The 26,473-nt window shown below is 49.4% G+C and overlaps 2 protein-coding genes and 1 long non-coding RNA gene across 6 annotated transcripts; 1 reads left to right on the plus strand and 2 right to left on the minus strand.

Moving 5' to 3' along the window:
• Nucleotides 1-806: 806 nt before the first annotated feature.
• Mcidas (multiciliate differentiation and DNA synthesis associated cell cycle protein) lies at nt 807-7,134 on the minus strand. 2 transcript variants are annotated; one of them, XM_005065530.3, is made up of 7 exons: nt 6,782-7,134; nt 6,591-6,687; nt 6,325-6,416; nt 4,028-4,110; nt 3,304-3,553; nt 1,666-1,776; nt 807-1,507 (listed from the first exon to the last, which is right to left on the minus strand). In XM_005065530.3, exons 1-7 carry the CDS (start codon nt 6,896-6,898, stop codon nt 1,088-1,090), a joined length of 1,170 nt encoding a protein of 389 aa, XP_005065587.1. In that variant the 5' UTR covers nt 6,899-7,134; the 3' UTR covers nt 807-1,087. The 2 variants fall into 2 exon arrangements, with proteins under 2 accessions (XP_005065587.1, XP_040585009.1); XM_040729075.1 differs by having other exon boundaries at nt 3,304-3,530; nt 4,038-4,110; nt 6,782-7,131.
• Nucleotides 7,135-9,370: 2,236 nt separating this feature from the next.
• Nucleotides 9,371-12,570, minus strand: Ccno (cyclin O). The gene is made up of 3 exons (XM_005065531.4): nt 11,995-12,570; nt 11,270-11,455; nt 9,371-10,566 (listed from the first exon to the last, which is right to left on the minus strand). The coding sequence occupies exons 1-3, from the start codon at nt 12,379-12,381 to the stop codon at nt 10,081-10,083; spliced, it is 1,059 nt and encodes a 352-aa protein (XP_005065588.1). The 5' UTR covers nt 12,382-12,570; the 3' UTR covers nt 9,371-10,080.
• Nucleotides 12,571-12,673: 103 nt separating this feature from the next.
• Nucleotides 12,674-23,057, plus strand: LOC110343787. 3 transcript variants are annotated; one of them, XR_005869885.1, is made up of 4 exons: nt 12,674-12,791; nt 19,527-19,977; nt 20,649-21,526; nt 22,456-23,057. It is a non-coding gene; the product is annotated as an uncharacterized LOC110343787 (long non-coding RNA). The 3 variants fall into 3 exon arrangements; XR_005869884.1 differs by having other exon boundaries at nt 12,686-12,791; nt 19,829-19,977; XR_002386117.2 differs by lacking the exon at nt 12,674-12,791 and having other exon boundaries at nt 18,071-19,977.
• The last annotated feature ends 3,416 nt before the right edge of the window (nt 23,058-26,473 follow it).

Below are 26,473 nucleotides of genomic sequence, written 5' to 3' on the forward strand. Positions count from 1 at the left end.
CTGATAAAGCTGAATGCATGGAGACATTGCCATTTAAATCTTATAAAAGAATTCTCTCTCTCTCTCTCTCTCTCTCTCTCTCTCTCTCTGTCTCTGTGTGTGTGTGTGTGTGTGTGTGTGTCTGTGTCTGTGTGTCTGTGTGTGTCCCCATGTCCGTTCTAGGAGTTGCAGGTGCCCACACAAGCCAGAAGAGGAAGTCAGATCCCCTGGGTCTGGAGCCGTCTAAATGAATGCTGGGAACTAACCTCCAGTCCTCTGCAAGAACAACCAGCACTCTTAACTGCTGTGACACACCTCACCAAATTGTGGGGAGTGGTTATTTAAACAAATGTGCTTGGCCTCTGTTCTGCATCAGCATTTACCTAATTGTGTAGCCTTGCCTGTTCTCTCTCTCTCTTTTTTTTTTCCAACTGAAATAAAATGTTTCAGTAGTGACACAGGTGCACTCCAAAGCCAGGGAAATTGAGTCAGATGTGTTGAAACACACATCTAGATACTGGGCTTCTGGACCTAGAATCTGTACGTGACTGGTGATTGGATGGTTCCAAGAAAGACCTTTTGGTGTGGGAGGGGGATCATTTCTTTGCAGTATTCTTCCTTCTTACAAATTTGCAGCATTCCATGACTTTAAAACACAGCTGAAATTAGCTAAGTGTGGTGGTGAGCACCTGTTATCCCAGCGCTCAGGGGGTGGGAGCAGAAGGGTTCAAAGCCATCAAAACAGCAAGTCTGAGGTCAGCCTGGGCTACGTGACACCTGTCTCAAACAAGTAAAAATCAAAGCACTAGAAAATAAATACCTTTAAGTTGGACTGTGATGTGTGTGTATTGTAGCACGTATGCATGCATATACACAATTTCACCGCGAAACGGTGAGGAACAGACAGTGCTTAGGGGCAGACCTTTTCAGTGCACGGGTATCACCGGTTCAGGAACATTTTTGTTCCTGAAAACTGGCTTCACAATGGCATTCACTTGCAGAGAATTCTCGAAACCAGCTGTGGGAAATAGTTCTACCTATTCCCACTGGCTTGCAGACGCTTCCATCTGGACACAGGGCAGTGTTTTAGGGGAAACCGCATCCCTGCTCAGCTGGGAACCCAGCGGAATTTGTAACCACCGGTGACTGTCCGAATGGTGAAGGCTTTGCCTTGGGGGAAGGCCAGAGTTCGGATGGTGCTGTGGCTGCGGATGGACGTGCTGAAGGAGCCACCCTCCTCCAGCTCACTGTGACTCAGGTTCACCGAGCTGGCGCTGCAGTCGGTGTGCAGGCCTCGGAAGGCACCATGCAGGTTTTTGCTGCCTGGCTCTCGTTGCAGCCGGGGCCGCTTGGGGTCGTGGTTCTGCAAGGCTTCATCGCAGCGCTGGGAGATGTCCCTGAGGATGGCATCCACTTCCGAGCAACCCTGACCTTCTTGCCCCGCAGTACAGAACAGCTCCTCCAGACTCCTTTTCGTCGTCGCCTTGATCTGGAAGGTCTCTGCTGGGGACTGCGTGATCATCAGTTTCTGTAAAAGATGAAGAGCCCTGGAGCCAGGAGGACTCGCCTGGAGCTGCGCAGGCAGAAAGCGCCCCGGGCGGGCACGCTACACAAGAGACACCCCGGGACCCCGACACAGGCGCACTGCTACAGTTCCGACTGTGTCCCGCGCGCATGTCCACTCACGTCCAGCACTGAGGCCAGGTGCCGAGTCCGGCTGGCGAGTTCTTTCAGCTGCACGTTCCTCTCCCTGAGCGAGGCGATCTCCTCCTGCTTCTGCGTCAGCGTCACGTGCAGCTGCAGTAGGACATCTAACATCAGAGAGAGGCCACGGTGCTAGGTCTACTCTTCAGGAATTAAACTCAGACCCCGACACATCATCAGGACCGGGGGCCCACGGGCCTTTGTTCGCCTGACAGTTGCCAGTTATTTGACTTAAAAAAGAAGAAGGAGAGCCGGGCGTTGATGGCGCACGCCTTTAATCCCAGCACTCGGGAGGCAGAGGCAGGCGGATTTCTGTGAGTTCGCGACCAGCCTGGACTACCAAGCGAGTTCCAGGACAGCCTCCAAAGCCACAGAGAAACCCTGTCTCGAAAAACCAAAAAAAAAAAAAAAAAAAAAAAAAAAGGAGGGGGAGGAGGAGGAAGAGGAGGAGGAGGAAGAAGAGAAAGTTGTAACGAACTGTATTTTAGTTAAAGTTTAGTGTGTTGCAGAGACAGCTGACTCGAACTAGTGGGAGCTCACAGACTATGGACTGGCAGCTGGGGGACCTGCATGAGACCCAACTAGGCCCTCTGAATGTGGGTGTCAGCTATGTGGCTTGGTCTTGGGGGCTGGAGGCTGGCAGTGGGACCAGGACCTATATCGGGTGGACGAACTGGCTTTTTGGAGCCCGTCCCTATGGTGGGAAACTTACTCAGACTTCATACAGGGAGGAGGGGCTTGGTCCTGCCTCAACTTGGTATTCCAGAATTTGTTGACCCCCCCAGGAACGACTTACCCTCTGTGAGGAGTGGGTAAGGGGTGGAAGGGGGTGGGGACGGGAGAAGAGGGGAGGGGGAACTGAGGTTGGTATGGAAAATGGAAAATAATTTTTTAAAGTAAAAATTTTTGATGTATTGTTGGGTAGTAACCAGGAGTACTGATTTGGACAATGGGCCCGTCTAGGTTTTCCTTCTGAAGTTCAATCACTCTATGTCTCTGATTATTTATCTATAAAATGGAGCTAGTGAGATTGTCTAGCGTCTGTGTTGTACTAAATGAGAGAAGAAAGTAAACTGATAGGCACAGAGTTGGGCGCATAGAAGACTTTCCATGAATATTGTTAGTACTATTACTAACCTGATGGGAATTCAGAGCAGTGGTGCACATCTGTAATCCCAGCACTAGGGGAAACCAAGGCAGGAGAGTCAGGCAAGACTGTGTGTGCATTCAAGAAAAGAAAGAGGTGGGAATGTAGCTCTGTTTTGGTGGAGTATTTATTCGTGAAGTCCTGGATTCGGTCCCTCATAATCCATAAACTGGAAATGGTGATCATGTCTGGAGGATCAGGAGTTCAAGGTCACCCTCTGCTATATAGGGAGTTAGAGGCCAGCCTGGGCTACAGGAGACCCTGACTCTAGAAGAAAAGGAAAACGGAAAGAAAGAGGAAGGAAGTCTGGTGGGGTGCGATCCTCTCAATTTACCCAGTTCAGAACCAGTTTGGGCCATTGGAACAATACCGACTGTCAGAACCACTGGACCCCCACAAGAACACCCCAACCTTTACAGCTGCCAACTTGTGCCCTGTCCCCACCCCAAGATTCCTACCACCTGAGTCCTCACTTGGTTATTCTCTATGAGAGCAGTCCCCAGTGCCCTCTGGTTCTGGTCGGCCACCTCCTTCCAGTACTGCTCCGTTGGTGGTGGCAGTGGTGGCAGGTCCGGAGCGCAGGGCAGGGTGGGCAGCAGTGGTGGAGATCCCAGGGCAGGTGGGCCCAGCGACGGGGAGAGGCAGGACCCAAAAGATGAAACATCCGAAACATCGCAAGGGGAAAAAGGAAAGTCACCGTCTGTCAGGGGAGGTGACATCAAAGGATGAATCTGGGAGAAAGCAAGAGCTGGGGTGGCTGCTCCAGGCTGTGCCCAACGAGCCACAGGGCAAAATGCCACCCAGACATTGGGTTTGTGTGAGCTTTTCTTTATAAGGCAAAGTGTACGATCCCTGGTCTTTCTCTCTGTTTTGTTCTTATGCTCCTGTTGAACTAATCTGAAAGAAATCAGGCAAACCTCCCGGGGCCTGGGAGCCATGCAGGGTTTTGTTTCTCTGTAGACCCCTGTCATTTAACTTCTGTCCCGCCATATCACAATGTGGGGACCTCATTCCCAGAACCCACACTGAGAAACCCGTAGCCTAAAGACTACACGACATAATTTTCCCATTGTAGGGAGAGAATATCCTCAATTAGGGAGAACTCAACCCCTTAAAGAGGGGTTGGCCAGCGACAGATTGTGACGAGCATATGACTTTGGTAGGTGACCTCCCTACTGTCATTTAACTGCAAGGAGTCTGTACTTGCCTGCAATGAGATCATCCACTGTGTCTCTGAAATTCTGCAGGTTGAAATCTTCTTCAGTTTGCAAGGAGGGGTTCTAGAACAAAGCAACAAGCAACGTGTGAGCCAGTCACCACTGCGTCTGGGCTTCGGAGAACAATTCTAGACAGACAGGTGTCCTTGAAGTTTCTAATGCTAGTCTGCATGCACTCTGATTCACAAGCAGAAAATTTAAGCTTTGTCTCCCCCCACAGAATGGTAGGTTTCCTTTGGGTTGGCAAGCATGAGCACTGCTCCTGCAAACCTCAAATACCAACAGGTGCAGCAGCCCACCCCCCCATTCCCCACCCCCAGCCCCCCATCCTCCCACCCCCACCCCCCACTGCCAGCTGGGATTTGGACAGCCCATCTGAGCTTTCTCACAGGTGGGTCGTCAGGCAGCCATGCTGACACCTGTTGATAGCCTTTGTACACCCATGGAACTACAATTCCAACTTAAACCGCCCCCACACCCTTACCTGTCTAAGAGCGGGGAGCTTGGCTTTAACAGCAGCACAGACACCAGGCCTCCAATAGGCTTAAAGTGCCAACCACTTCACCCATAAAGGAAAGGGAAGGGTGATGGTGTGGTCAACGAGGCCAGGGATACTATGGACAGGTATGTTTAAGGGGTTGTAGCAGCTATAGCCTCTATTGTGTGTGTGTGTTGTTTTTGTTGTTGTTGTTATTGTTGTTGGGTTTTTTTTTCAGTTTCTTTAAAAGTTGGAGTGGGCTTTTCACCTAAGGTGGGATACTCCTCCATGCTGCCTGACCAAGGTTTCCAGGTGTCTGGGAGAGAAGGAAATGTCAAAAGGGTGGAGGGTCCAGGCGTCTTCCCAGTCTCTTAAGGGATGGACATCATCTCAAGTCAAGGTTTCCTATCTATGTAATCTCTCAGTTACCCCTCCCACCACTATGCAAAGCAGCCGGGTCCACAGGTCACCTCTTCCTCTTCTTTTTGAGCGAGAATCCGGAAGAGGATGAACTGCCCAAGGCCTGTGTCGAGGCTGGCATGGCCATGCCTTCTCATTGCTCTTTCCTGCGGCTTCATTGTCCTTGGAGGTCAGTTAGAAAGGGCAAAGGAATCTCTAGGACCATAGTGTGAAGGGATACATCCCAGACACCCACCAGAAATATCTTCTGACTCCCCTACTGATTCTTACCTTTGTATTATTAATCACTCTGCTCTCCCTAAATCCCTTCTTTCCATAAATTTTGGGGAATCGAAACTTACCCTGACTCTAACCTTTTTTCGGACCCTATTTTCAAAGTAACAGATTCCCTCATGGAAAACAAAAGTGAACAGCTGACCTCAGCACCTGTTGGACATTGAAGGCTTTGGGTCAGGTGACAGGGCCCCAGCCTTGCCTCTCTTTATTGAACATCAGACCTAAAAAGAATTAGGCAGCCTCTGCAGGGAGTGGTCACTCCCTTAAGGTCACTCACTTGCCTTAAGATTCTGTTTCTCGGCACCATCCTGGTACCCTGAGCTCTTCCTAAGGTAAACGGCTGGCTCAGATATGCTGCTCAGCTACTTCTTCATAGCGGTCATGAATTTCCCGAGTTCTGTTCTGGGCCTGTTCCCATGGACCTCGTGGTCTCAGCCCCTGCTGTTAGGAGACCGGAAGTACTATTCTTCCCGTGTGTTTCACCTGGTTAAGACCACATGTCCTTCCGGGCACTTCATGTCCCCGGCCTCTGGGACCCCAGAGCTGAGAGGCTCCATTCTCTGGCTGGGTTGTGCTGACATGGCAAGAGGAAGAAACGGGATGAAGTCGGGAGAAGATTTAGAGTGGAAAGAGGGAATTCTCTCTTCCCCACGATGGCAAGGGTCTAGAATGTTGGGAGCCAGCTGCCAAATGTCCATCTCAGCAGACAGAATGTCTATTCTACCAGCTTGTTTATTGAGTCCTTTGTCCTTTTCCCCTGTGACTTCGACACTCCTTTAGTATCCACGAAATACAAATGGTCCCTGAGGGGCCGGAAGCGGGTGACAAACAATAGTTATTCTGTGAGCTTGTGTCCGCCAGTTCCGGGCTGCCTTGTTCAGTAGAATGACGAAAGGACCCTGAATAAGAGTTGGCCAAACCGGCTCTGAGCTTAATCACATACTAGGAAGGAGGAGAAAATTGGGACCTGGGGTGCTTGGTTTCCTGCAACATGCTGAATGTGCCTGTGCTCCCAGATTATCTTGAGACCTTGAGGAAATAAACCCACCACTTTTGCTGTTGGGTCTGTGAGAGGCCAAGATCCAAAGCTAGGGAAAGAGTACCTGCGAGGCGGGCGGATCACCACTAGGCGGCGCTTCAGAGCCAAGTAGCGAGGTGCAGTCTGCGAGGTCCTGCAGGTCTATGGTGGTGAGGGCTGCGCGGGGAGATCGGGAGACACGCACCCAGCGAACCCTAAGCTTCTCTGCCAGATCGCCGCCAGGGCCCTCTACCAGGACCTCGGAGCCCGGGGGGAGGGGGCTGCGGTCCGCGTGTGCCGCACCCACCCGGCATGGATAACTGGGGGTCGGGCAGCTGCCCCGGGGCTCACCTGGCAGCGCAGCGGGCTCGGAGTCAGGGGGATCCTCGTACACCGACACTGGGCTGTCGCCACCGCATCCCGAGAAGGGTTTCCACGGAGGAACGAACTAGCCGGGCACAGAAACGAGGAGCTCAGGTCAGCGTTCGGGACGCGGGGCTGGCAGACTCTGCCAGAGCCAGGACCGCGGAGAGCATCCCCACCTTCCTCTCCGGCTTCCCGGGCTTGCCGAGGGGCCGCCGCGACAGGTCCAGCATCCTGTTGGGACAGATGCTGTCGAAGGCCCGGCGTCCGGCTGCGCTGCCCTCGCACGCCTGCATCCTGGGATGGCGACCCACACCGGCGCTGCTGCACCTGTTGGTGCCTGGGATGGGCGACGGCGCGTGGAAGGAGCGGAGGGAGGGAGGGCCTCGGGGAGAAGGACAGCGCGGGAGGGGCGACTCGCGCCTGAGCGCCAGAGGTGGCGCCTTCAGCCCGGGACAATCTGCGCGCGGGCGGAGGCGTTAACCAACCTGGCAACCCGGCTTCCCTCGGGAGCTGCGAGCGAGCGAGCGCGGGGCCCGGCCCGCGAGCGCCCTTTGGCGCCGCGACATCCTGGCTGTGCCAGGCGAAGGTGGCAGGGAAGGGGAGTTGAGCGGAGGGAGGGCGGGCTCCACCGGTCCCTAGCCTTCCAATTTATGGACAGCAGAGTTGTGAAAGTTAACGATTCTTTGACTTTTCTTACCACCCCAGACACAAGGCACACAATAAATGTGGGGTGGCAGTCGCCAAAGACGAACTCAGAAAATTCCCCAGAAGGCTCTAGAGGGTCCTCAAATCTGAACAACAGTCGATTTGGGCGTATGGCTCTCATTTGGTCTCTCATTCTTGCTGCAGTCAAGAGCTTGGCTCTGACCTGGATCCTTGCAACTTCTCCAGGAATGCTGTCTACGCATATTTTTTAAGGATCAAGAAAAGTGACAATGCTGAGGCAGGGGGATTACCACGAGTTTGAGACTAGCTTGGGCTACATACTGGTCAATAGGCCAACCTGAGATAAAAGACTGCCCCAGAAAAAAGGCGGGGGTAGTGACATTTATTCCAGTTTCTGAAAAACCCTACTGTGGGTATTTGCAAATTCTCTAAAACCCTGGTGGTCTTAGCTGGCTATCCTAGCATTTGGCTGTCCTCTTTACAGCTGGCCTGCCCCTGAATCTGAGTCTTCTAGAAAGAGACATGTCTCAGAATGGGCATCTTTGGGTGAGGCGAACTTTTCCAGGACCACTCCCATCAGCTAAGTGTAAACAAGCATCAGGAATAGGAATTTACACACCTTCTACTGCTATTTGCACCCACTGGCTGGATTAAGTATCAAGATATTCCCAGCAGTGGTGGATAACAGTGAGTAAACTGTAAAGCATCTGCACTGACAGGGGCTGAGTGGGGAGTGGGCACGGGGAGGAAGCATTGGCTTGAGCGTGAAAATGTTCGAGAATGGGGATTGCAGACCAGATATGCCTTGAAGGAAAACAGATTCCCACCTCAGCAGGATTGGGAAGAGGAGTTGGTTTCATGTTGTGCCCAGTGGCTAGTGCTTAGGTAAATTAGGGTTTTTTTCTTCTTTTTTTCTAAAGCAACCTTTTCAACCAGCTTCCCATCACCTGTTCCTGGCTGTCCCCTAGTTCTGTAGAATTTAGGAGACAGCATGGAAATACCAGAGGGAACTGTTAGACACCATAGTGAAGCTAACAACCCCCAAAGTCACTGCTTTCCATGAGGGCCAGACCTCTAGGGTCTCCTTGTCACCTCAACTAAGGGCCCCAGATGCTTAGGAGTTAAACAGGTGACTGGGTCCTCACCCCCCCATCTTGCACCACCAAATGTCAGCTGTTCTGCTCCCTAGGAGAGCGCTCTAGCCAGTTGAGCCTGTCAACATATCCAGACAGGAGGGGCCCAGCTGCCAGAGGACCGTGGTGGAGGAACACAAAGGCTCTAAATTTTGGAGTTTGCATTTTATTCATCATGCATTAACTTACCCTAAATGCAGAGGCACAAACTGGGGTTTCTTACCCCAAACTTAAGTTTTCAATCATACAAAATTTTGAGAGAAAAGAAAAAACCCTACCTTTTTTTTTTTTTTTTTTTGCTTTCCTGAATAATTTCTCCCAGCACTGTGCAGACTACCACTATTGTTTCTTGGGTGCTCTGTGCTAGGGGTATGTGATCATTTCACACTGCAGTCCTAAGGATGGGTACACTTAACCCAGTTTTAGGGATGAGAAGTGAGCCTAAGGTCTCCTAGCAACTTGGCTCCACGGCTACTCATTTAATCACTCTTCTCCCCACCCCCACCACAGAAACAACCTCACTTAAGCTTAACCCCGAGGTTCACCGGAACATTCAAGTTGAAGGATTTGCTGCAGGTGGTGGAGCAGAGGGGCAGGGACTGCGGCTGACAATGGCAATGTGTCTGAAGAAATGTGACAACGACTGAGCCACGACAGCCCAGGAAGCTTCCCATTGCCCAACCGAGCCTCCCCTCTGTAAATCGAGTCCTGTAGCAAGTCCAGAAGCAAAGACAACAGTGCTGCCTTGCTGAGTCCAGGAGGACTAAACAGAGAATGAGCTACCTACCACAGGAAGAGGGCTTTAGAAGAGTTTCCAAACGCATAAACAGGAGAAGCTTAGCAATGTGACTCAGGACAAGACTCAAGGATCACATGCCTCTAAAATCCTGTGTCCCAATGTCTGGAAAGTGGGGCAAGACTGCTAATAGCATTGTTGAGTGAAATAAATGTTGAACATATACAGGATACGTTGCAAGTAGTCAATATATTCTTTATTACTATCACGCCATTGTTACCCTGGGCTCATACAGCAGTGTCAACTGAACCATGAATGTAACTGCAGGGCAAATGGCCCAGGTTGCAACAGCTGTAAGAGTATGCAAAAACTTTCCAGCATCTCTTGGGGTGCACCAGGGATTGTCTCTTGCTTTGTCCACTGCTAGTGTGCCTACACAGTCCCCAAAGCTTCCCAGATCAGTGAGTAGCAGGCACTGCCCATGTGCACAACACAGACTACAATGACTTCTAACTCGGTCTCATACTCCTTGAGCCACTGGCATGAGAAAGGGGGTTCAGCCTCCAGACTGGAGGGGGTTAAGATGCAGACAAGCAACCTTGGCTTGTCTGATTACTGGAACAGTGGCATATAAAATCTTGCTGGATTGTTTTCTCGGAGTTGCTAATTCCAGGGTAAAAACAAAATGTTGGGAGCCAAGGACAGACTCTGAAATCAACAACCCCTGCCCGACATCCCCTGAAGGACAGAGCAGACAACAGCAGCATCCTGACAAGCCAGGACTGTCACCTGCCCTTTGTGTACTGCAAAATAAATAGATTCCGTTATTGTGCACTATTTACAAGCAGGAGTCCTGAGCTTCTCTTTGGATTAATACTGCACACTCTCCTGAAGGCACAGAGCCAGGGTCAGGGAATAAAAGAAACTAAGGGTATGCTTTTTATTTCCAACTCTGGGGCAGGCTGCACTTCTCCCAGATCTGGGGAGGCAGCATGTGCGTCAGAGAGGAACTGTTGATGGACACGAGCAGCTGCAGCTTGCCCAGGCAGTCTTGCAATGCAGCCTCGGGGTGCTCTCCCAGGCGAAGGTCTAGCGAATGAGGGAGCTGCAGCATGCGGTCAGCCAGTGCCAGGCAGCAGATGGCCAGTAGGGAAGGTGTGTAGTTGGTGAAAGCGTAATCGGCCAGGCTCAGCTCCGCCACTCCCCGAGCCAGGGTTTGAGCTTCTAAGGCTCCAATGACCTCAGCCTGCCCGGCCTCCACTCGAGCGTGAGTAAAGTGCTCCAGGAAGAAGTTGATGGTGGGTGCGCCCAAACTGAAGTGCAGTTTGTGTAACACGATGCACTCTAGGTTGCACAGCTGCTGTCGGGAGAAAGCGCCACCGCACAGGGCCAGGAGCTGTTTCACTCGAGGCGGGTGCACCTCTACCTGCAACAGAGTGCACTCTGGTTCCGGTCTGGAGGTTTCGAGGGCCCCAAGTTCGCCCAGTCTTAAATCAGGGAGAAAACTGTGACTTGAACTATATATCCCTTCCAACCAGCCTCACACCTTCCCACGATTCCACCCTTAGACCACACAAGGCTGCTTTCGCTACTGCTTCTTTATCTAAAGCCCACCTTCAAGAAGAGAGAGAGAGAGAGAGAGAGAGAGAGAGAGAGAGAGAGAGAGAGAGAGAGAGAGTGTGTGTGTGTGTGTGTGTGTGTGCGCGCGCGCGCTAGAGAGTGTGTGTGAGAGAGAGGTGGGTTTTTTGCTTTTGTTTTTCGAGACAGGGTTTCTTTGTATATAGCCTTGGCTGCCCTGAACTAGCTCTGTATGTCAGGCTGGCCTTGAACTCAGATCCACCTGCCTCTGCTTCCCAAGTGCAGGGCTTAAAAAGGCATATGTACTGCCTGCAAAGCAAGTTTCCAAAGGACTTAGGAGTGCCACAAAGCTTTGGGTGGGAGGCTGGCTACAGCCTGTCTCTTTGAGATCTGAAAGCATCAGTGACTCTTGAGTAAAAATATACGAAGTTAAGGCTATGATGTAAAAAGACCTATGAGCATTTATCTAGATGAGCCCAGCCACCCAAGCCTGAACCATGCCCAACTGGAGGAAAGGTTGGCTCCAAACACACCCCACCCTACGCCTGTACCTGCTTGCAAGCGATGAGCAGACAGGTGACCCCGAGCAGCTGGAAGCAGTCTGCGGCTACCGGGGTGGTAAGGAGGAAGCGGTCCAGAGTGTTCACCGTCAGGCACAGGGACTCGAATGAGAGGCCGAACTGGCGGTGGACTGGTAAGAGCCAGCTGAGCAGTTTACAGCGAGATTCTGCTGTCACCTGCCGGGAGGGAGAGGGGAAGCGTGCTGCAGCGAGGAGCCAAGATAATCCAGGGAGCTTCCCAAGGGAGGTAGCGTGGGAAAGGCTAGATGCATTGAAAAACGGGAAACACATGGGAGTACGGGTCTGGCTGAGTCCAGGAGTCCCAGAACGCCTGGGCTCGCGCTAGGTACTGTACGAGGTACTGCATCAGGGGTGGGGGGAAAGGTCCATTTACAGATGTGCAAATAGATTTAGGAGTTCGGGCTCTAACCTAGAAACTGTCCGACTCCTCTGAACTCTAATAATTAACCTCTTCTACACCCCCCCCGCCCCCGAACTAACGTACAGGCTTCAGCTATCCACACCCCCACTTTTCTCCATCTAAAGAGTGAGGTCAGTGGCCCAATCCTCGAAGATCCCCTTTGCTCCTACTGATGGCAGAATAATGGGCTGCAAGGACTAGGGCGCTGCGACGGGCAGACAGCAGCAAAGGAGACAGTGAGCCTGCTAGAGGCAAAAGCGCGAAGGCCGGGGCCTGGCTCTGTCAACCGCCTCACTTGTGGCTGTCGCGCCAGCGACTCCCGCGGATGGAAAAGGCTCTCCTGCGCCTTGCGGAAATCGTAGCAGCTCTGGCCGTAGTCTCGGAAGGTCTGGAGATCTAGCGCGGTCAAGGGCGGAGCAGGACCGAGTAAAGAGCTGCAGTCCCGCGCCGCAGACGCCGCAGGGCTGTCCGCGCCATCCGAGCTAGAGCTGGGGGACTCGAAAAGGTCACAGACGCCGGAATCTCCCGGGAGCGAACACGAGTTCAGCGGCCGCAGCGGCTCCTTCCTCCGGAGGCGCGGGCGTCTGCTCTTCTTCACTGGGGCGCGGAGGTTCTGATGGCTGTCCCGCCCCCCGGCTCCCGCAGCGGGGCTGGCCGGGCTGGCAGGACAAGGGGTCACCATGATACAACCGGGTAGCCGCTCTGGCACCCACAACGCCCGGCTGCGGCGGGCCTTGAGCGTCGGCGCGAGGGATGCGGGTCGGGTCGGGTCGGGTCGGGTCCGGCTGCTAGCGCAGCTCTAAGTACCCGGCCTGAGCCTTCCCTCCACCACACCCCCCGCCTCTCACTGGCTGAGCCCTGAGCCGCCCCCGAGCCGCGCTTTCCTCGAGGCAGGGCCACTCCCCTCGCGTGCGAGCAACGCGTGGCCCCCGCGATGGCGCAGGGGGGAGGAGGCGTTGCAACTCGCGCCTCGCACCCGCCTTCAGCTGCGGGCTCCGCGCGCGTCTCACGTCACCCTGGCAACCGCAGCCCGGGTCCTGGCGCCAGCTGCGCGCGCTGAGTAGAAAAGCTTGAAGACCAAGGTCCACGCAGGTGAGCGGTGGGTCAGCTGAGCGATCCAGCTGCCCCCAGGAAAAGGGGAAAGGCTGCTCCTGGGGGGATAGGGAGGGGACAGGGCCGCTCCCTTGTCCTTGGTTAGATTGTCTGGCCTGGTGTGATCATCTTCTGTGTCGACCCTTGTCCAGGTGGGTCTGCATCTGCGCACCAGACCAAGCTCGGGCTAGATTCTGTCAGTACAAAGATCCATAAAAGGGCCGTGAACTCATTTGAGTCTATTTTAGTTCATTCCGCTAGTCTCGGGGAGCCGAGCTTTGACATATTACTCGCATCTGCTAAGTAGGTACGTGGGAGCCCGTCCAGCCAGCCAGGTATTTGTGATCCAACACCATAGAAAACTGCCTCAAACGATCGTCGCACAGCAAGTCCCTGTCCCTCTGGATACCCTGCTCTGCACTTTTCATCCCAAGCCAAATAAGCCAAGGCTGTAGCCGTTTAAGAACGTAATGTCACAGGTGGCATTTCTGTCGAATTTCTCACAGTGTGTTCTGCTTTAGGTCATTAGCTTCTAACTCTCGGCCTTTCCAAGCTGGACCTAGCGCCCTGGGGAGGGCAGAGAGGAAACAAAGGAATGCAGAGCTGGGGGTGGGGCGCACAGGCAGGAGAGAGAGAGAGAGACTGAGTCAGAAAGAATGTGACACCTTCTCCGGGCCCAGCTCGTTTACTCCAGTCCCGCGTCCTGACCCAGGCTGGAGTACTTCACTATCCCGAATCCTCGGGAGAGACGGTAACACTTTAGAAGGACTCCTAGGGCACAAAGGGCTTCAAACGAACTGACTTTGTAATCATTTCCAAATGCGAGACACCTACCTAGATAAGCTCAGCCAGAACTTCACAGACACACGCCAATGAACGTCCTCACTTATTCCAAAGACAGCTGAAAAGCTTTTGTAGTCTACATGCAATGCAAATTCTGCCCCTAGAAATCAGGCAGAGAAGGTGAGAGGAAAAGGCTGGATTTCAGATTCTCTATAATCCTGAAGGAGCTTTGGGTTCTCCCAATTTAAATCGCAGCACCTGTGATATGGGGGTTAGCTGAGAATCACCTGAGGGTTTTTCAACTTGCAAGTAATTGCCTGGCTTTCTGGCTCCTGTCAGGCTGTTGGTGGCTAACATAGGGAAACCAACTGAATCTACAGAAAGGGGGGGGTCACATATCAAACTTCTGCCAAGGAGAGTTTTCTGGGTGAGGGGGAAGGATCCAGGAACGCAGACTCTGCCTTCTGGTGCAGCTGGAAAGAGCATAAAGTAAACTGTAGGGACCAAATGTTCCTATTTAATGGTCATGTTCAGCAAGGCGTTACTTCTTGGTCTCTATTTCCTCGTCTGTAGAAGGATAATACTTGCCTCGAGGGTCAAGGAAAGTAAAAAGTCCTTCTGCAGTGTGGAACAGAAGGGACATTTGGAAGCTGATCCTGAGGAGTCAGGAACGTTGTTTCTTAGGATGGATGTAAATTGAAGCCTTATGGATCTGAATGTGGGTGTGAACCTCTGAAGCCCCGCCCCCTCCCCTCCCCTCCTCCCCCTGCTGAAAATGGTGTTTTCCTAGGGTTTTGCTTGTACTTAGAATGGATCTCAACTGATGTTGCCTGAGTTCCAGCCAGATGAATCTATTCAGTGTTTGTGCAATGCTTGCTGTGTTCAATGCTGTGTCTAACACAGGGATGCTGATTGGCACCTTATAGAGCTGATGTTCTGTTGGGATAAAGAGCCATTTGTCATATTATTGAATGTGATAAAGGTGGTAATAGAGGATTCACTGGTTTTAAAGCTGCTGGGAAGGGGTGGGGGGTGGGGGGAGAAACATGACCCAAGATATCCACTTAAATTCAAATGTCAGATAAATAACAAATGTGTTTTTCATAAGTATGTCCCAAATATTGTGTGAGTCATAATTATAAAAAATATTTGTCTGAAATTCAAATGTTACATGGAGCATTATACCATAACAACAGGCTATTCTTTATCTGACATTCAAATTGGTTGGGCCATCCCGACATTTGCAGGACTTACATGGGTGTCAAGCAGCTTCATAGCCGATCTTGCTTCCCAGCCTCACTGGGAAGGGTAACCCAACACTGATGGTTAAGCCAAGGTAGAGGAGGAAGGGGGACATAAGAAAAGAGGAAGATTTGGGCAAGAGTATTCTATGTAAAAAGGCTGTAGGAGGAGCTGGAAGCAGAGTTGGGGACATTTCCTACAGATGTGGGTAAGGGCCTGTCTAATGCAGAATGGCCATTGCAGAGAGAGGCGGTAAGAAGAAGCCAGGGAGCTTTATAGATAAAGCACTGTTATTCTCTGTGCATATTATACCTGTTCACTGTTTACAGCAACTCCACCAGATAGCTTCTACAGTTGGACCCATTTTTGGAGACGAGAAAACCGAGACATACAGAGGTAAAGACTGAGGTCTTAGGTTGTCAAATGTAGAAGTAAGGTTCAAGTTTAGCCTCAATTCTTGGTCCATGCTGTATTACTTCAATGTTACTTCAAGTTTGTCAAGTGCTTTGTGTCTACATTTAAGGACCTAGATGTTACCTGAAGCCACTGAAGAGGGGGGATGTCACCTGGTTAAGGGTTACCCTGAGGCTGTAGCTCAGTGGCACAGAACTTGCCTAGAATGTGTAATGCCTGGGGTTCACTCTCCAAAACCGAAAGACAAAATAAGGAGAGAAAGGGGCAAGTTAGCTATAATAGTTCATGGAAGAAATGATTTGTGGAGAATGAGGGTAGAGATAAGAGATTCCAACTATATTTAGGAAAGAGATTAAGGGGGTTCTAGTGTTAGAGGCTTGGAGGAATCGAGGAGGATTCTGAGTCTGCTAAGCACCCAGGCAAATGAGAAGGTGATGATTAAAACAATGACACCTCCAAGAGTCTGGGTAAGGTCAAAAAGAACGTTGCAAGTTTCCAGCCAGGTATTTTTTATTATTTTTATTTTATGTGCGTTGGTGTTTTGCTTGCATGTATGTCTGTGTGAGGGTGTCAGATCTTGGAGTTACAGACAGGTGTGAGCTGCCATGTAGGTGCTGGGAATTGAACCTGGGTCCTCTGGAAGAGCAGCCGGGCTCTCAACCACCAGTCAAGTCTTTTAGCTCAAACTCATACAGGATCCAAGTATTAAAGGACATGCTATTTCAGAAAAAAAGGAGAGAGAGAGAGAGAGAGAGAGAGAGAGAGAGAGAGAGAGAGAGAGAGAGAGAGAGAGAGAGAGAGAGAGAGAGAGAGAGTAGTGAGTACAAGTTTCAAGCAAAGATTTGGCTGAATTAACTGAATATAGACACAGAACATAGTTCCACTGTGCTTCACAGAATTTGACAGAAAAGAAGCCCCGAAGGGAGGTTTTCCGGTTTAGAGTACCACACCAGCCATGAAGAGTCTTTTCCCACAGGCAAGGGTTTGCTATTTATTGTAACTTTTGGTGCCAACAGAAACCTCACTTCCAACTGATTTAATGTGACTATAAGTACTCCATCTCACAGTCACTTCAAAACTGAGGGCTAGAGCTAGGTGCGGTGGCGCACACCTTTAATCCCAGCATACACTGAGTGTGATAACAGTGATACAGAGGCAGGTGGATCTCTGTGAGTTCAAAGCTGGCCTGGTCTACAGAGCAAGTTCCAGGACAGCCAGGACTGTTACACAGAGAAACCCTGTCTCAATCAAATCAAATTAAAACAAAACAAAACAAAAATGCTGAGCACTAGAACTTATTCTAGGATTTCCACCTGCGGCTTCCCGGAAAATGCCCCTTCTCCAGTGTTTGGGGTTCCTGGTGCTTCCTTCTGTGGACAGAGGAAAAAAGCAAAGACATCTCTCCATCATGGTGGCCAGCGCGAAAGCTTTGTCCCTTGTTCCACTCACTGAATGTAGCTTGTGCTTATTGCTAAAGTAATCTTTCCTTTACTGATTTGTCTGCTCACTCATCAGATATTTATCCGCTACAACTATCAGTCACCTTTTTTCTTTTCTAAAACTAAATCGTATTACATTAACTTGGCAGTGGTGCTCAAGTACCGTGGTGTGTGTTTGGTCGTCAGAGAACAACCTGAGGATTGCTTCTCTCCTTCTACCACGTGGGCCCTAAAGAGTGACTCAGATCACAGGCTGGGGCAAGGACTTTGCCCCCCAAGTCCTCTCATCGACCTATTTTCCTAAGTCCAAGGAATATATCATCAAATAAAATAGACTAACATTACTACTCTTCAAAGTTTTCATTTTGAGGGCTGGAGAGGTGGCTCAGCAGTTAAGAGCATTGGCTGTTCTTCCAGAGGTCCTTAGTTCAATTCCCGGCAACCACATGGATGAGATCCACCTTGAATGAGATCTGGTGCCCTCCGCTAGCATGCAGACAGAAGACTGTATACACAATAAATAAAATATTTTTTAAAAAGTTTTCATTTTGAGCCAGGTGGTGATGGCACACGCCTTTAATCCCAGGGAGGCAGAGGCAGGTGGATCTCTGTGAGTTCAAGGACAGCCTGGTCTACAAATGGAGTTCCAGGACAGGCAGAACTGTTACACAAAGAAACCCTGTCTCAGAAAATAAAAAAAAAAGTTTTCATTTTGGAGGATTAGACCAAATGATCAAATAATATTTAGGCATGTATTTAATGTTTTAGATGGTGAGATAAGCTAAGAAGAATCAATGAATGAGAAAGGAACAGCAGAGCATGTAGACTAGAGGAGTCCTTTAAGGTTTACTTATGTACACGAGCGCTTTCTGCATGCACTTTATGCCGGAAGAGGGCATCAGGCAGAAGAGGGCATCGGATCCCACTCGAGATGGCTGTGAGCCACCCTGTGGCTGCTGGGAATTGAAGAGCAGCCAGTACTTTTAACCACCGAGCCACCTGTCCAGCCTGAAGAGATGAGTCTTCAGTCGTCACAAAACCCACACTGGAGTACAGACCTCAAAGAGCTGGGGGATGGAGCATGCGTATGTCATGGGGAAAGAGCTTTCAGGTGGAGGCAGCCTGCTCAGAGGCCACGAGGCAGGAACCTGACTGGAGCAGAGCAACAGGTGGGGAAACGGGGGTGTTCTAACAAGAGTTTCTAGCAAGAGGCACCGGGGGTTTTAAATGAAAATTATCGTAATTAATTTTGTATGCTTTTTTTTTTCGAGACAGGGTTTCTCTGTGACTTTGGTGGCTGTCCTGGAACTAGCTCTTGTAGACCAGGCTGGTCTCGAACTCACAGAGATCCGCCTGCCTCTGACTCCCGAGAGCTGGGATTAAAGGCATGCGCCACCACCTCCCCGCAATTTTGTATGTTTTATAAATGTGATTTTGAGAAAATTTCTGAGACCAGCTGTTTTCTGGACCCTTCTCTTCATCACCAGCCAGGCTGCGCAATAGACGAACTTGCACCCCTCCATGAAGATAAATTTACCTGTCCATCACTGGCGCTCTCGGGAGTGGGATGACCATCTCTGAAGCAGTGGCTGCTTCATAGTCAAGGGCAGACTGTGACCAGCCTCCTCCAACTAGCTTCATGCTCCCTCTGGTCTCCATGCCATCTCTCCAGCCTGGCCCAATGCATCTTAATGGAGCTACATGAGAAATAAGTTTAATGATGTAAAATCTAATTAATCCCAGGCTTTTGTTGTTGTCGTCGTCGTTGTTTTGTTTTGTTTTTCAAGACAGGGCTTCTTGGTGTAGCCCTGACTGTCCTGGAACTCACTGTATAGACCAGGCTGACCTCAAACTCACAGAGATCCGACTGCCTCTGCCTCCATAGTATTTGGATTAAAGACATGTGCCCCCCACCACCACCGGGCAAACCCTGGCTTTCCTGGTGAAAGCTGCTTAGCCAGATTGGACCTGGTTGTTTGCATGTACAGTTTATAAAACATAAAGGGACAATTTTATTAATAGGAAAGTGCCAAATCTTTGGGGATTTTCCCCCCAGTTTGGAACTTCAGACTAAGACAAAATTCTACTTTCCTCTCAACAGAAGTTCAAGGATGGGGACTAAAACATTTATGTCGTTGGTTCTTTTTTTGACAAAGTCAGTGAGTTACCACCGACAGTAGACAACTTTGTCAGACCCTTAGAAAATCTTTACACTCTGTTTGATGTCACTGAAGATTACATTTACTTATGAATCTTTTCTTTTACCATCCTTAAGCTCTAAAATGGAGTGGTATTTAAAGTACTTGAAGTTAGACAAGTTTTCCTGGTATTTTGGCAAACAAAGGGCAGGGATTTTTTTTTTTTCAGGCCGTTTTTTAAATCAGACGTTTGACTTCTATGTCTCAATGTCCACCTGGGTAAAAGGCTATCTTTTTGTTACCACCTTCCTGGTTTCTTGCCAATCCCGTTCATGTGGGGTTCAGTGCACATGCTCAAGTGCACTGATTCCCTTCGTGCATAGAGGTGTTCTCTCTCCCACCCACCTGTCGGGCACAGGCAGTACCAAACAATGGCTCTAAGCTTTTGCTTCTCAGTTAAAGTGCTTGGGTTCAAAGCCCAGCTACATCCACCAGCTGTTACAGAGCCCCCTTGTTCCTCAGTTTCCTTAGCTGTTGAAAAGCAGGGTGTGGCGGCAGTGAGAGAAGCCCCTGAGACTATCATGAGGATTAAATCAGATGTCATCTGTTCACACAGTGGTTGACAGGATCTGGGCCTGCCACAGTTATCTGAGGGTCTAGCTAAGGTACAATGTCTATGTCTTTTTGCCACCAAGGAAAATACTTTTTTTTTTTTTCAGTTTGGGATGTGTGTGTTTTCATCTGGTACCTTCTTGTGATAGCTAATCTTGGTTGTCAACTTGACTACATCTGGAATGAAACAAAATCCAAACAGCTGAGCATGCCTGGGGGGACTTTCCTTGGTTGGACTATGTAAGGCGGCAGACCCACCCTAAGTCTGGTCCACATCTTCGGGTGGCAGCCCCCAAAAAAGGACAGAAGAAGGAATCTTTTGTATTTGCCTGCTTGTTCTCACTCTCACTGGCAAGTTCATCTGCCCTGTCCTAAGCCATTCCCACTGGCGTTTGACCTACTTCTTCAGATTCCATCACAGAAGCGCTCTAGGACTCTCCTGGAATCCCGGCACCAGACTGGATGGCCGAGGAATTCAGTCTTGTGAACCGAACAACCACCAGATCCTTGGCCTTTCCAGCAGGGACAGTCGTTGTTGGACTACTTGGAACACAGCCTGTAAGCCACTCTAATTAATCCCTTTATATATATATGTGTGTGTGCATATATATATTCTCTATCAGTTCTGTTCTTTTAGAGAACCCTGACTAATATAGAATGACATGAGTCTTTTGAAATATCAAAGCCTGCCCCCATATTTCTTGGATATATTTCCTCCAGGAACAAGGCCATACCTACCTTTGTGTCCCCAAACAGCCACTAATTGGGGACCAAGTATTCAAATGCCTGAGACTTTTGGGGGGCAACTCATTCAAACCAACACATTGTTCTTCAGAGGATCTGAGTTCAGTTCCCAGCACCCATGACTGACAGCTCACAACAACCTGTAAGTCAGGCTCCAGTGGAGGGAGCATCCTCTGAAGGACGCTACTCATGAATGTGCACACTTGAGTGTGCTCATGAGTGTGTACACACACACACACACACAAATGCATGCACACAAACACACAAACACACACATACAAATGCATAAGCGCACGCACACACAAGCACACACACCCTTTAAGACCTTCTGTAACAATGCTATCCTCTGAGAGAGGCTCTCTTGGCTCTTTAATTGCCTTTGAAAGTGACATCACTGAAAATCACCACACTGGGAATTTGGGAGGAGACAAATGCAAATTGCAGCAAATAAAGTGTGAGACTGACCTTGCTTCTTTGTCATTCAGGTTTTCGGCACTGCCTAGCCTTCCTGAAGCTCATGTAGAACGGTTTTACAAAGACAGGCAAGATACAAGGAGTCTGGCATTGGGGATGCCATGGGTTGGGCCGCAGTATTGATGGTCAGAAGCAGCAGCAGGTAAAGGTAACATCTGGGTAAGGACTTCTAGAGGGAGGTGACCAGGAGGACAACTACAGGAACAGTGTCAGAGAAATTGGGTGGTGCGAAGGTCCTGAGGCCGGAATAGGCTCAGGGAATGGAGGAGCAACAAAGAGAGGTCACTGTGCCTGGAGCAGGAATGAGAAGGGGAGTAACCGAGTGGCTAGACAGGCAGTGGAGTCAGGTCCCGTAGGACATCATCAGCCTTTGCTGTGGCCTTCCGCGCATTGGGTTGCACCTCGTTGCAGCCTTTACTCGTTACCTCCTTCCGGTGAGCACAGGTTCTTTTTAGGCTAAGAGAGCAAGGTGAGCTGGATTCAAAAGGTAACTTTCCACAGCTACTAAATGCAATGTGCAGGACTCAATGTGCCGGGGTCCACGATTCCAGTTCACCCTCTGCACCACCCTATACCTTAAATGCTGAGTGAGAGTCAAGTGAAAGCCCCGGCCACCCTTGAACCAACGCTGTGAGAGGACAGCCATGTGGGGGGACAGAGTCCCCGGGTGAAGAGCCCACAGAGCTCTTCTTGTGATCAACCTTGCGGGGCTGTGGTGTGAAGGCAAGCCGGACTCCCTAGCCCAGTGTGTTCTAAGAGGTGAAGACTAATCGAGACTCAGGAGTGATATGGAAGGAAACAAGGCTTCAAAGTCAGAGGAAGGATGACGCTATTTGGACAAGGATGGTCACAGTCTGCCCTTGACCCTGAGAGCGCCAGCGGTGGACAGGTAAGTTTACCTTTGCTGAGGGGTGCAAGTTTGTCTATTGGGCAGCCTGGCTGGTGATGAAGAGAAGGGTCCAGAAAACAGCTGGCCTAGGAAGCTAGGGTGGCAGTGTCTTTATTCTTGAGGCATGACTCACAGCCTGTTGGAGAGTACAGCTTCTTTGCACCTTTCACGGGAAGAAGCACGTCTAAGACAAAGTATTCAAGGACGCCTTTAACATTTCTGCGGCTAGGATGTGACTGGACCTTCCTGCAGAACAGGAGCCCATGGAGGGCGTTTCTCATTCAAACCACCACGCCCCACTTCGTGGTCATCAGGTTCATGACCGTATCACGATGCAAAATGCGTTTAGTCCGGCTTTAACAGTCCCCATAAATCTAACAATCTCAACATCATTCAAAAGTCCAGAATTGCCTGAGATTCAAGGCAATCTGTTAACTGTGACCACTCTAAATTCAAAAAGCAAATTACATACTTGCAACATCCAATGGCACAGAATATACATTCCCAGTCCAAACAGAAAAAACAGGGGAATAGTGAGGAAATATTGGATCAAAGAAAGACTGAAACCCAGCAGGGCAGCTACCAAACCGTGCAGCTCATGTCCAGTGTCTGGGACTTTTTCATGGGGCTTAGATGGCTCTGCCCTCCGGCTTTGCTGCCTGCCGTATGCAGCATTTTCTTGGGCTGGCTTTATGCTCTGTATGCAGCTTTCCATGGTCTCATGGCTCTGCACTCTCCAATATCTTGGGTTTTCCCTACTGCATCCCACACTTCATTTTCACAGCTTCATGTAATGGCTTCTCAAGGCCTTTTTGTCCTCTCAATGCTTCTGGTAATGCCCTCAGCACTACCATACCCTGTCTGGCTTTGGTGGCTTTCTGAAACTTCAGGGGAAGAAACCACCATCCCCTTGCGATTGTGTCTTTCAGGCTTCCAAAACCAGTACCCAGTGGAAGACCTCAGCAAGTTTACTGCCGACCTGAGATTGACCTCAACCCTTTGAGTCACATCTGCGACCACCCTTGTACATTGCTGTCTTCCTGAAGCAGAAAACTCTCCAGGCTGATAGTTGGGAGCTTAGCTAGGTGGGATATTGCCCTGAGGTGATCTTTCCTATTGTGTTAGTGAAGGGGGGGGGCTTCTCCTTAATATGCTAGTCCCTTAACAAGAACATCCTCTTTCAGTACTTGCATTAAGCTTCCTAGGGCTCTGTTTTCTCTAAATTGCACTTTTTAAAATTTCTTTCTGTCCCACTTGTTTTTCTTTGTAGACCTGCACAAGAGCTATTAGTAGCAACCATGCCGCAAATTAACTTCCCTAGAGTCTATGAGTTGGTTGTTAGTTGATTTCCAAATCTCTACAAATTTATCAAAAGTCATTGGAATTAAACACTTAAAATGAGTACTGTTGGGCCTAAGAAAGGCTTGGATGTGAGGCCCAGTCTAACCTCTTGAGCCTGGCTAGAGTTCAGCGACCTGTCTCTAACCTGTAACCTCCACGTGAGGGTGACTCAGCCAGATCTGATGCAAGATTGCCCCCTGCCTAGCTACCTGCCTGCTTGGTGGAATACTATTGGCCCTTAACTCCTCACATCACCTTACCCTATCCTAAGATTCCCATGCCCTACCTCAGTTCCTGCCTGTTGGAATAAATCGTGATCCTGCTTCGACAGACTCCCGACTCTGTGTGTGTTGTTTTTCTCCCCAGTAACTGATGGGGGGAGGGTCTGAGTTGTCGACACTCACCATCCCTCTCAGCCCCCAGGAAGAGGCCAGCTGGACCAGCCCTTCCCCCCCCCCACCTGCTGGAAGGACCCTGCAGAGTACATAAAAAAAACTTGCTTATTATTATGTATAGTGTTCTGCATGTATGTATGCCTGCAGGCAACAAGAGGGCACCTGATTTCATTACAGATGGTTGGGAGCCACCATGTGGTGGCTGGGAATTGAACTCAGGACCTTTGGAAGAGCAGGCAGAGCTCTTAACTACTGAGTCATCTCTCCAGCCCAAAATGAGCACATTTTTATGATTTATAAATTCTACCTCAATAAAACTGTTATAAAATTTCCTTCCATTAGGGGTGGTAGCTCATGCCTTTAATCCTAGCACTTGGCAGGCAGAGACACAGAGATGAAAAGATCTGAGTTTAGACCAGTCTGGTCTGCCTAGTGAACTCCTGGCCACCCAGGGCTACATAGTGAGACCCTGTTTCAAACCACTCTCCCCTCCCCACAAGCTTCCCCCAAACAATTTAGTCTTACATTAAGAGAAACAAAGAATTCATGGAATAAGTTGCTTTATTGTGTCCCACTTTAAAACTGACTATATTGGGTGTTTTGCTACACTATTATTATTGTAGCATGTGTGACTGTAAGCCTGTGAGAGCCAGTGTGCATGTGCAGGTCAGAGGTCATCTTTGTGGAGTCAGTTCTCCCCTGCTACCGCCCTGAGTTCTGGAGATTGAACTGGGGTTGTCAGGCTTGGTGGAAAAGCACCTTTACCCTCTCAGCTACTTTGCTGGGCCTGGTTTGTCTTTTGAAATGGGTCTTGCCAAGTTTCTGGAGATGTTTGATCCCTGGACCCACATGGTGGAAAGGAAGGGCTCTGATTTTCACAAGAACAGCATGGAGTGCATCCCTACCACACACAAGATAATTAAGTGTAAAAAAGAACAGCATGGAGTCCTACAACATTCTCACCTCAGTGGTTTCCACCCCCTTTGGTGACCACCTCCTTTCTACATATTTATCATCTGGAGTGAAGACTAATGTGACAACCCTATTTCAAATGTGAGACACTGCTCACTTATCAGAGAGATAATGACTACATTACTGAGATTTCATATTTGGAGCCATATTGCTGCCACTTATTATTAGTGTGTTCTCTGCTGAGTTTTGTTTCTGAGCTGCCTTTTTCTCATTTAAAATTGGAATCATCAACACCTACCTACTTCATAGGTTGTTGTGATATGCAAATGAATCCAGGTAAACATTTGGGGCACTGGCCAGCACATGCAAACTGAAGATCAACACTAGCTCTACATGGAGGACTAGGGTTCCTTTGCTTCCATGTGTCCAGAGTTGCCTAGTTCTTTATGCTTAGAGTTGGATTAGAGACTCTAAACCACAGTCACATTCGACTCTTTGCCCTACTGTCATTATACACCTATAAGGTTTCTAATTTAAGCTAAAAATAAATGAACTTGAAATTTATTAATTTGTTGTTGGGAAATGAGAAAAATCCCTCTAAATAATGAAAATAGCATTAAGTGAGAGCAAAACACCAAAACTGCCTCAAGGCTACCCGTTCACACATCAATGCACACTGCCATTTCGAGGATAACAGCTCACACTCTTGCCTCAAGACTACCGGCTCACATGTGTACACTCACAACATTCAGTGGCTTATTGAAGGAGAGAACCAAATTCCACAAGCTCTTTTGACCTCCATTACACTGTGGCAAGTGCATGTGCCCTGTCACCAACACACACATTTAAAACAAAAATATTCAAATGTGGGATGAGGAGAATGAGCAGAGTAGCCAGCTTAAGGGAGAGAGCAGGGTTAGTCATTCCAACCTACCCACCAGCACCACGTCCTCAAGTTTTCTGAACATTACTCAAGTTGGTGACATTTACAACCAGTGCTTGCCTAGTTTGCTATTTTGGGTATCAAGTGTTAAATGACTCCTGAAGTTTTCTTTTGTTGTCGTTGTCTTTCAAGACAGGGTCTCCCTGGCTGTTGTAGAACTCACTGTGTAGGCTGGCTTTGGAGCTCACAGAGGTCTGCAGGCCTCTGCCTCCTAAGTGTGCCTAGTCTGAAGTCTTCTTTTCCATGAAATTGAATAATTTGTTATGGAGATTACCTTCTTCTCAGGATATTCCCCTCCCTCCCTTTTTTGTCAACTTGACACAAAATAGAATTATCTGTGAAAAGGGATGTTTCTATAAGATTGGCCTATAGAGAAGCCTGTGGAGCATTTAATTAGTGATTAACGTGGAAGGGCAAAGCATGTTGTGGGTGATGCCATCCCTGGCCAGGTGCTCCTGGGTGCTATAAGACAGCAGGCTGAGTAAGCCATGAGGAGCAAGTCAGTAAAGAGCACCCTTCCATGGCTTCTGCCTTCAGATCCCTGCCCTGACTTCCCTCTGTGACTGTCCTGTGGAAGTGTAAGCCACAATACCGAGACACTAACCGTGACTCAACGATCCCACGTGGAGTTTTTTTTTTAAAGATTTATTTATTTATTTAACATATTCTGCCTGCATTTATGTCTGCAGGACAAAAGAGGGCACCAGGTCTCATTATAGATGGTTGTGAGCCACCATATGGTTGCTGGGAATTGAACTCAGGACCTTTGGAAGAGCAGTCAGTGCTCTTAACCTCTGAGCCATCTATCCAGCCCCCCATGTGGAGTTTTATTGGTGGTCGGGGAAGGAAAGGGGGGTGAGAGGTAACCAACCCGTGCAGAGCTGAGAGAGAGAGAGAGAGAGAGAGAGAGAGAGAGAGAGAGAGAGAGAGAGAGAGAGAGAGAGAGAGAGAGAGAGAGAGAGAGAGGGAGGGAGGGAGGGAGGGAGGGGGAAAGATGAGAGTAAGACGAGTAAAAGAAGAGTAAAAGAGAGCATAAGAGGGCAGGGGTCAGTCCTTTAAAGGGGTCCTTTGCACCTTCGTGGATCTCACAGAACTCTGGGCTGGCCAGAGTGCTGCCTGGTGCATCCTGCCAGGTAACAGGGCAGGCCAGAGTAATGCCTCAACCTTTCACACAAGTTGCTTTTGGTTATGGTGTTTTCTCATAGCAACAGAAGCCTTAACTAAGAAGTAGGACAAAACTAAATTTATTCTCCAAATGTCAAGGATAAAATGATTACACAGTGAATCAAAGCAGTTAAGCTTCAGGTAACAGACACTGGCGTTGGCCTTGTGACACAAAGATGCACAACACAAGAA

The sequence above is a fragment of the Mesocricetus auratus genome, unplaced genomic scaffold (genome assembly GCF_017639785.1).
Source record: "Mesocricetus auratus isolate SY011 unplaced genomic scaffold, BCM_Maur_2.0 Super-Scaffold_100020, whole genome shotgun sequence".
NCBI classification, from domain to species: Eukaryota; Metazoa; Chordata; class Mammalia; order Rodentia; family Cricetidae; genus Mesocricetus; species Mesocricetus auratus.

Excerpts from the sequence above, each read along its gene's own strand:
- Mcidas (XM_005065530.3), bottom strand. The coding sequence starts at position 6,898 with ATGCAGGCGTGCGAGGGCAGCGCAGCCGGACGCCGGGCCTTCGACAGC. Across the intron at positions 6,417-6,590 it reads CGAGCCCGCTGCGCTGCCAG|CCCTCACCACCATAGACCTG; the intron begins GTGAGCCCCGGG and ends CTCCCCGCGCAG. Across the intron at positions 1,777-3,303 it reads CTCTCATAGAGAATAACCAA|CTGCACGTGACGCTGACGCA; the intron begins GTGAGGACTCAG and ends GTCCTACTGCAG.
- Ccno (XM_005065531.4), bottom strand. The coding sequence starts at position 12,381 with ATGGTGACCCCTTGTCCTGCCAGCCCGGCCAGCCCCGCTGCGGGAGCC. Across the intron at positions 11,456-11,994 it reads CGCTGGCGCGACAGCCACAA|GTGACAGCAGAATCTCGCTG; the intron begins GTGAGGCGGTTG and ends CCCTCCCGGCAG. Across the intron at positions 10,567-11,269 it reads TGCTCATCGCTTGCAAGCAG|GTAGAGGTGCACCCGCCTCG; the intron begins GTACAGGCGTAG and ends ACTCTGTTGCAG.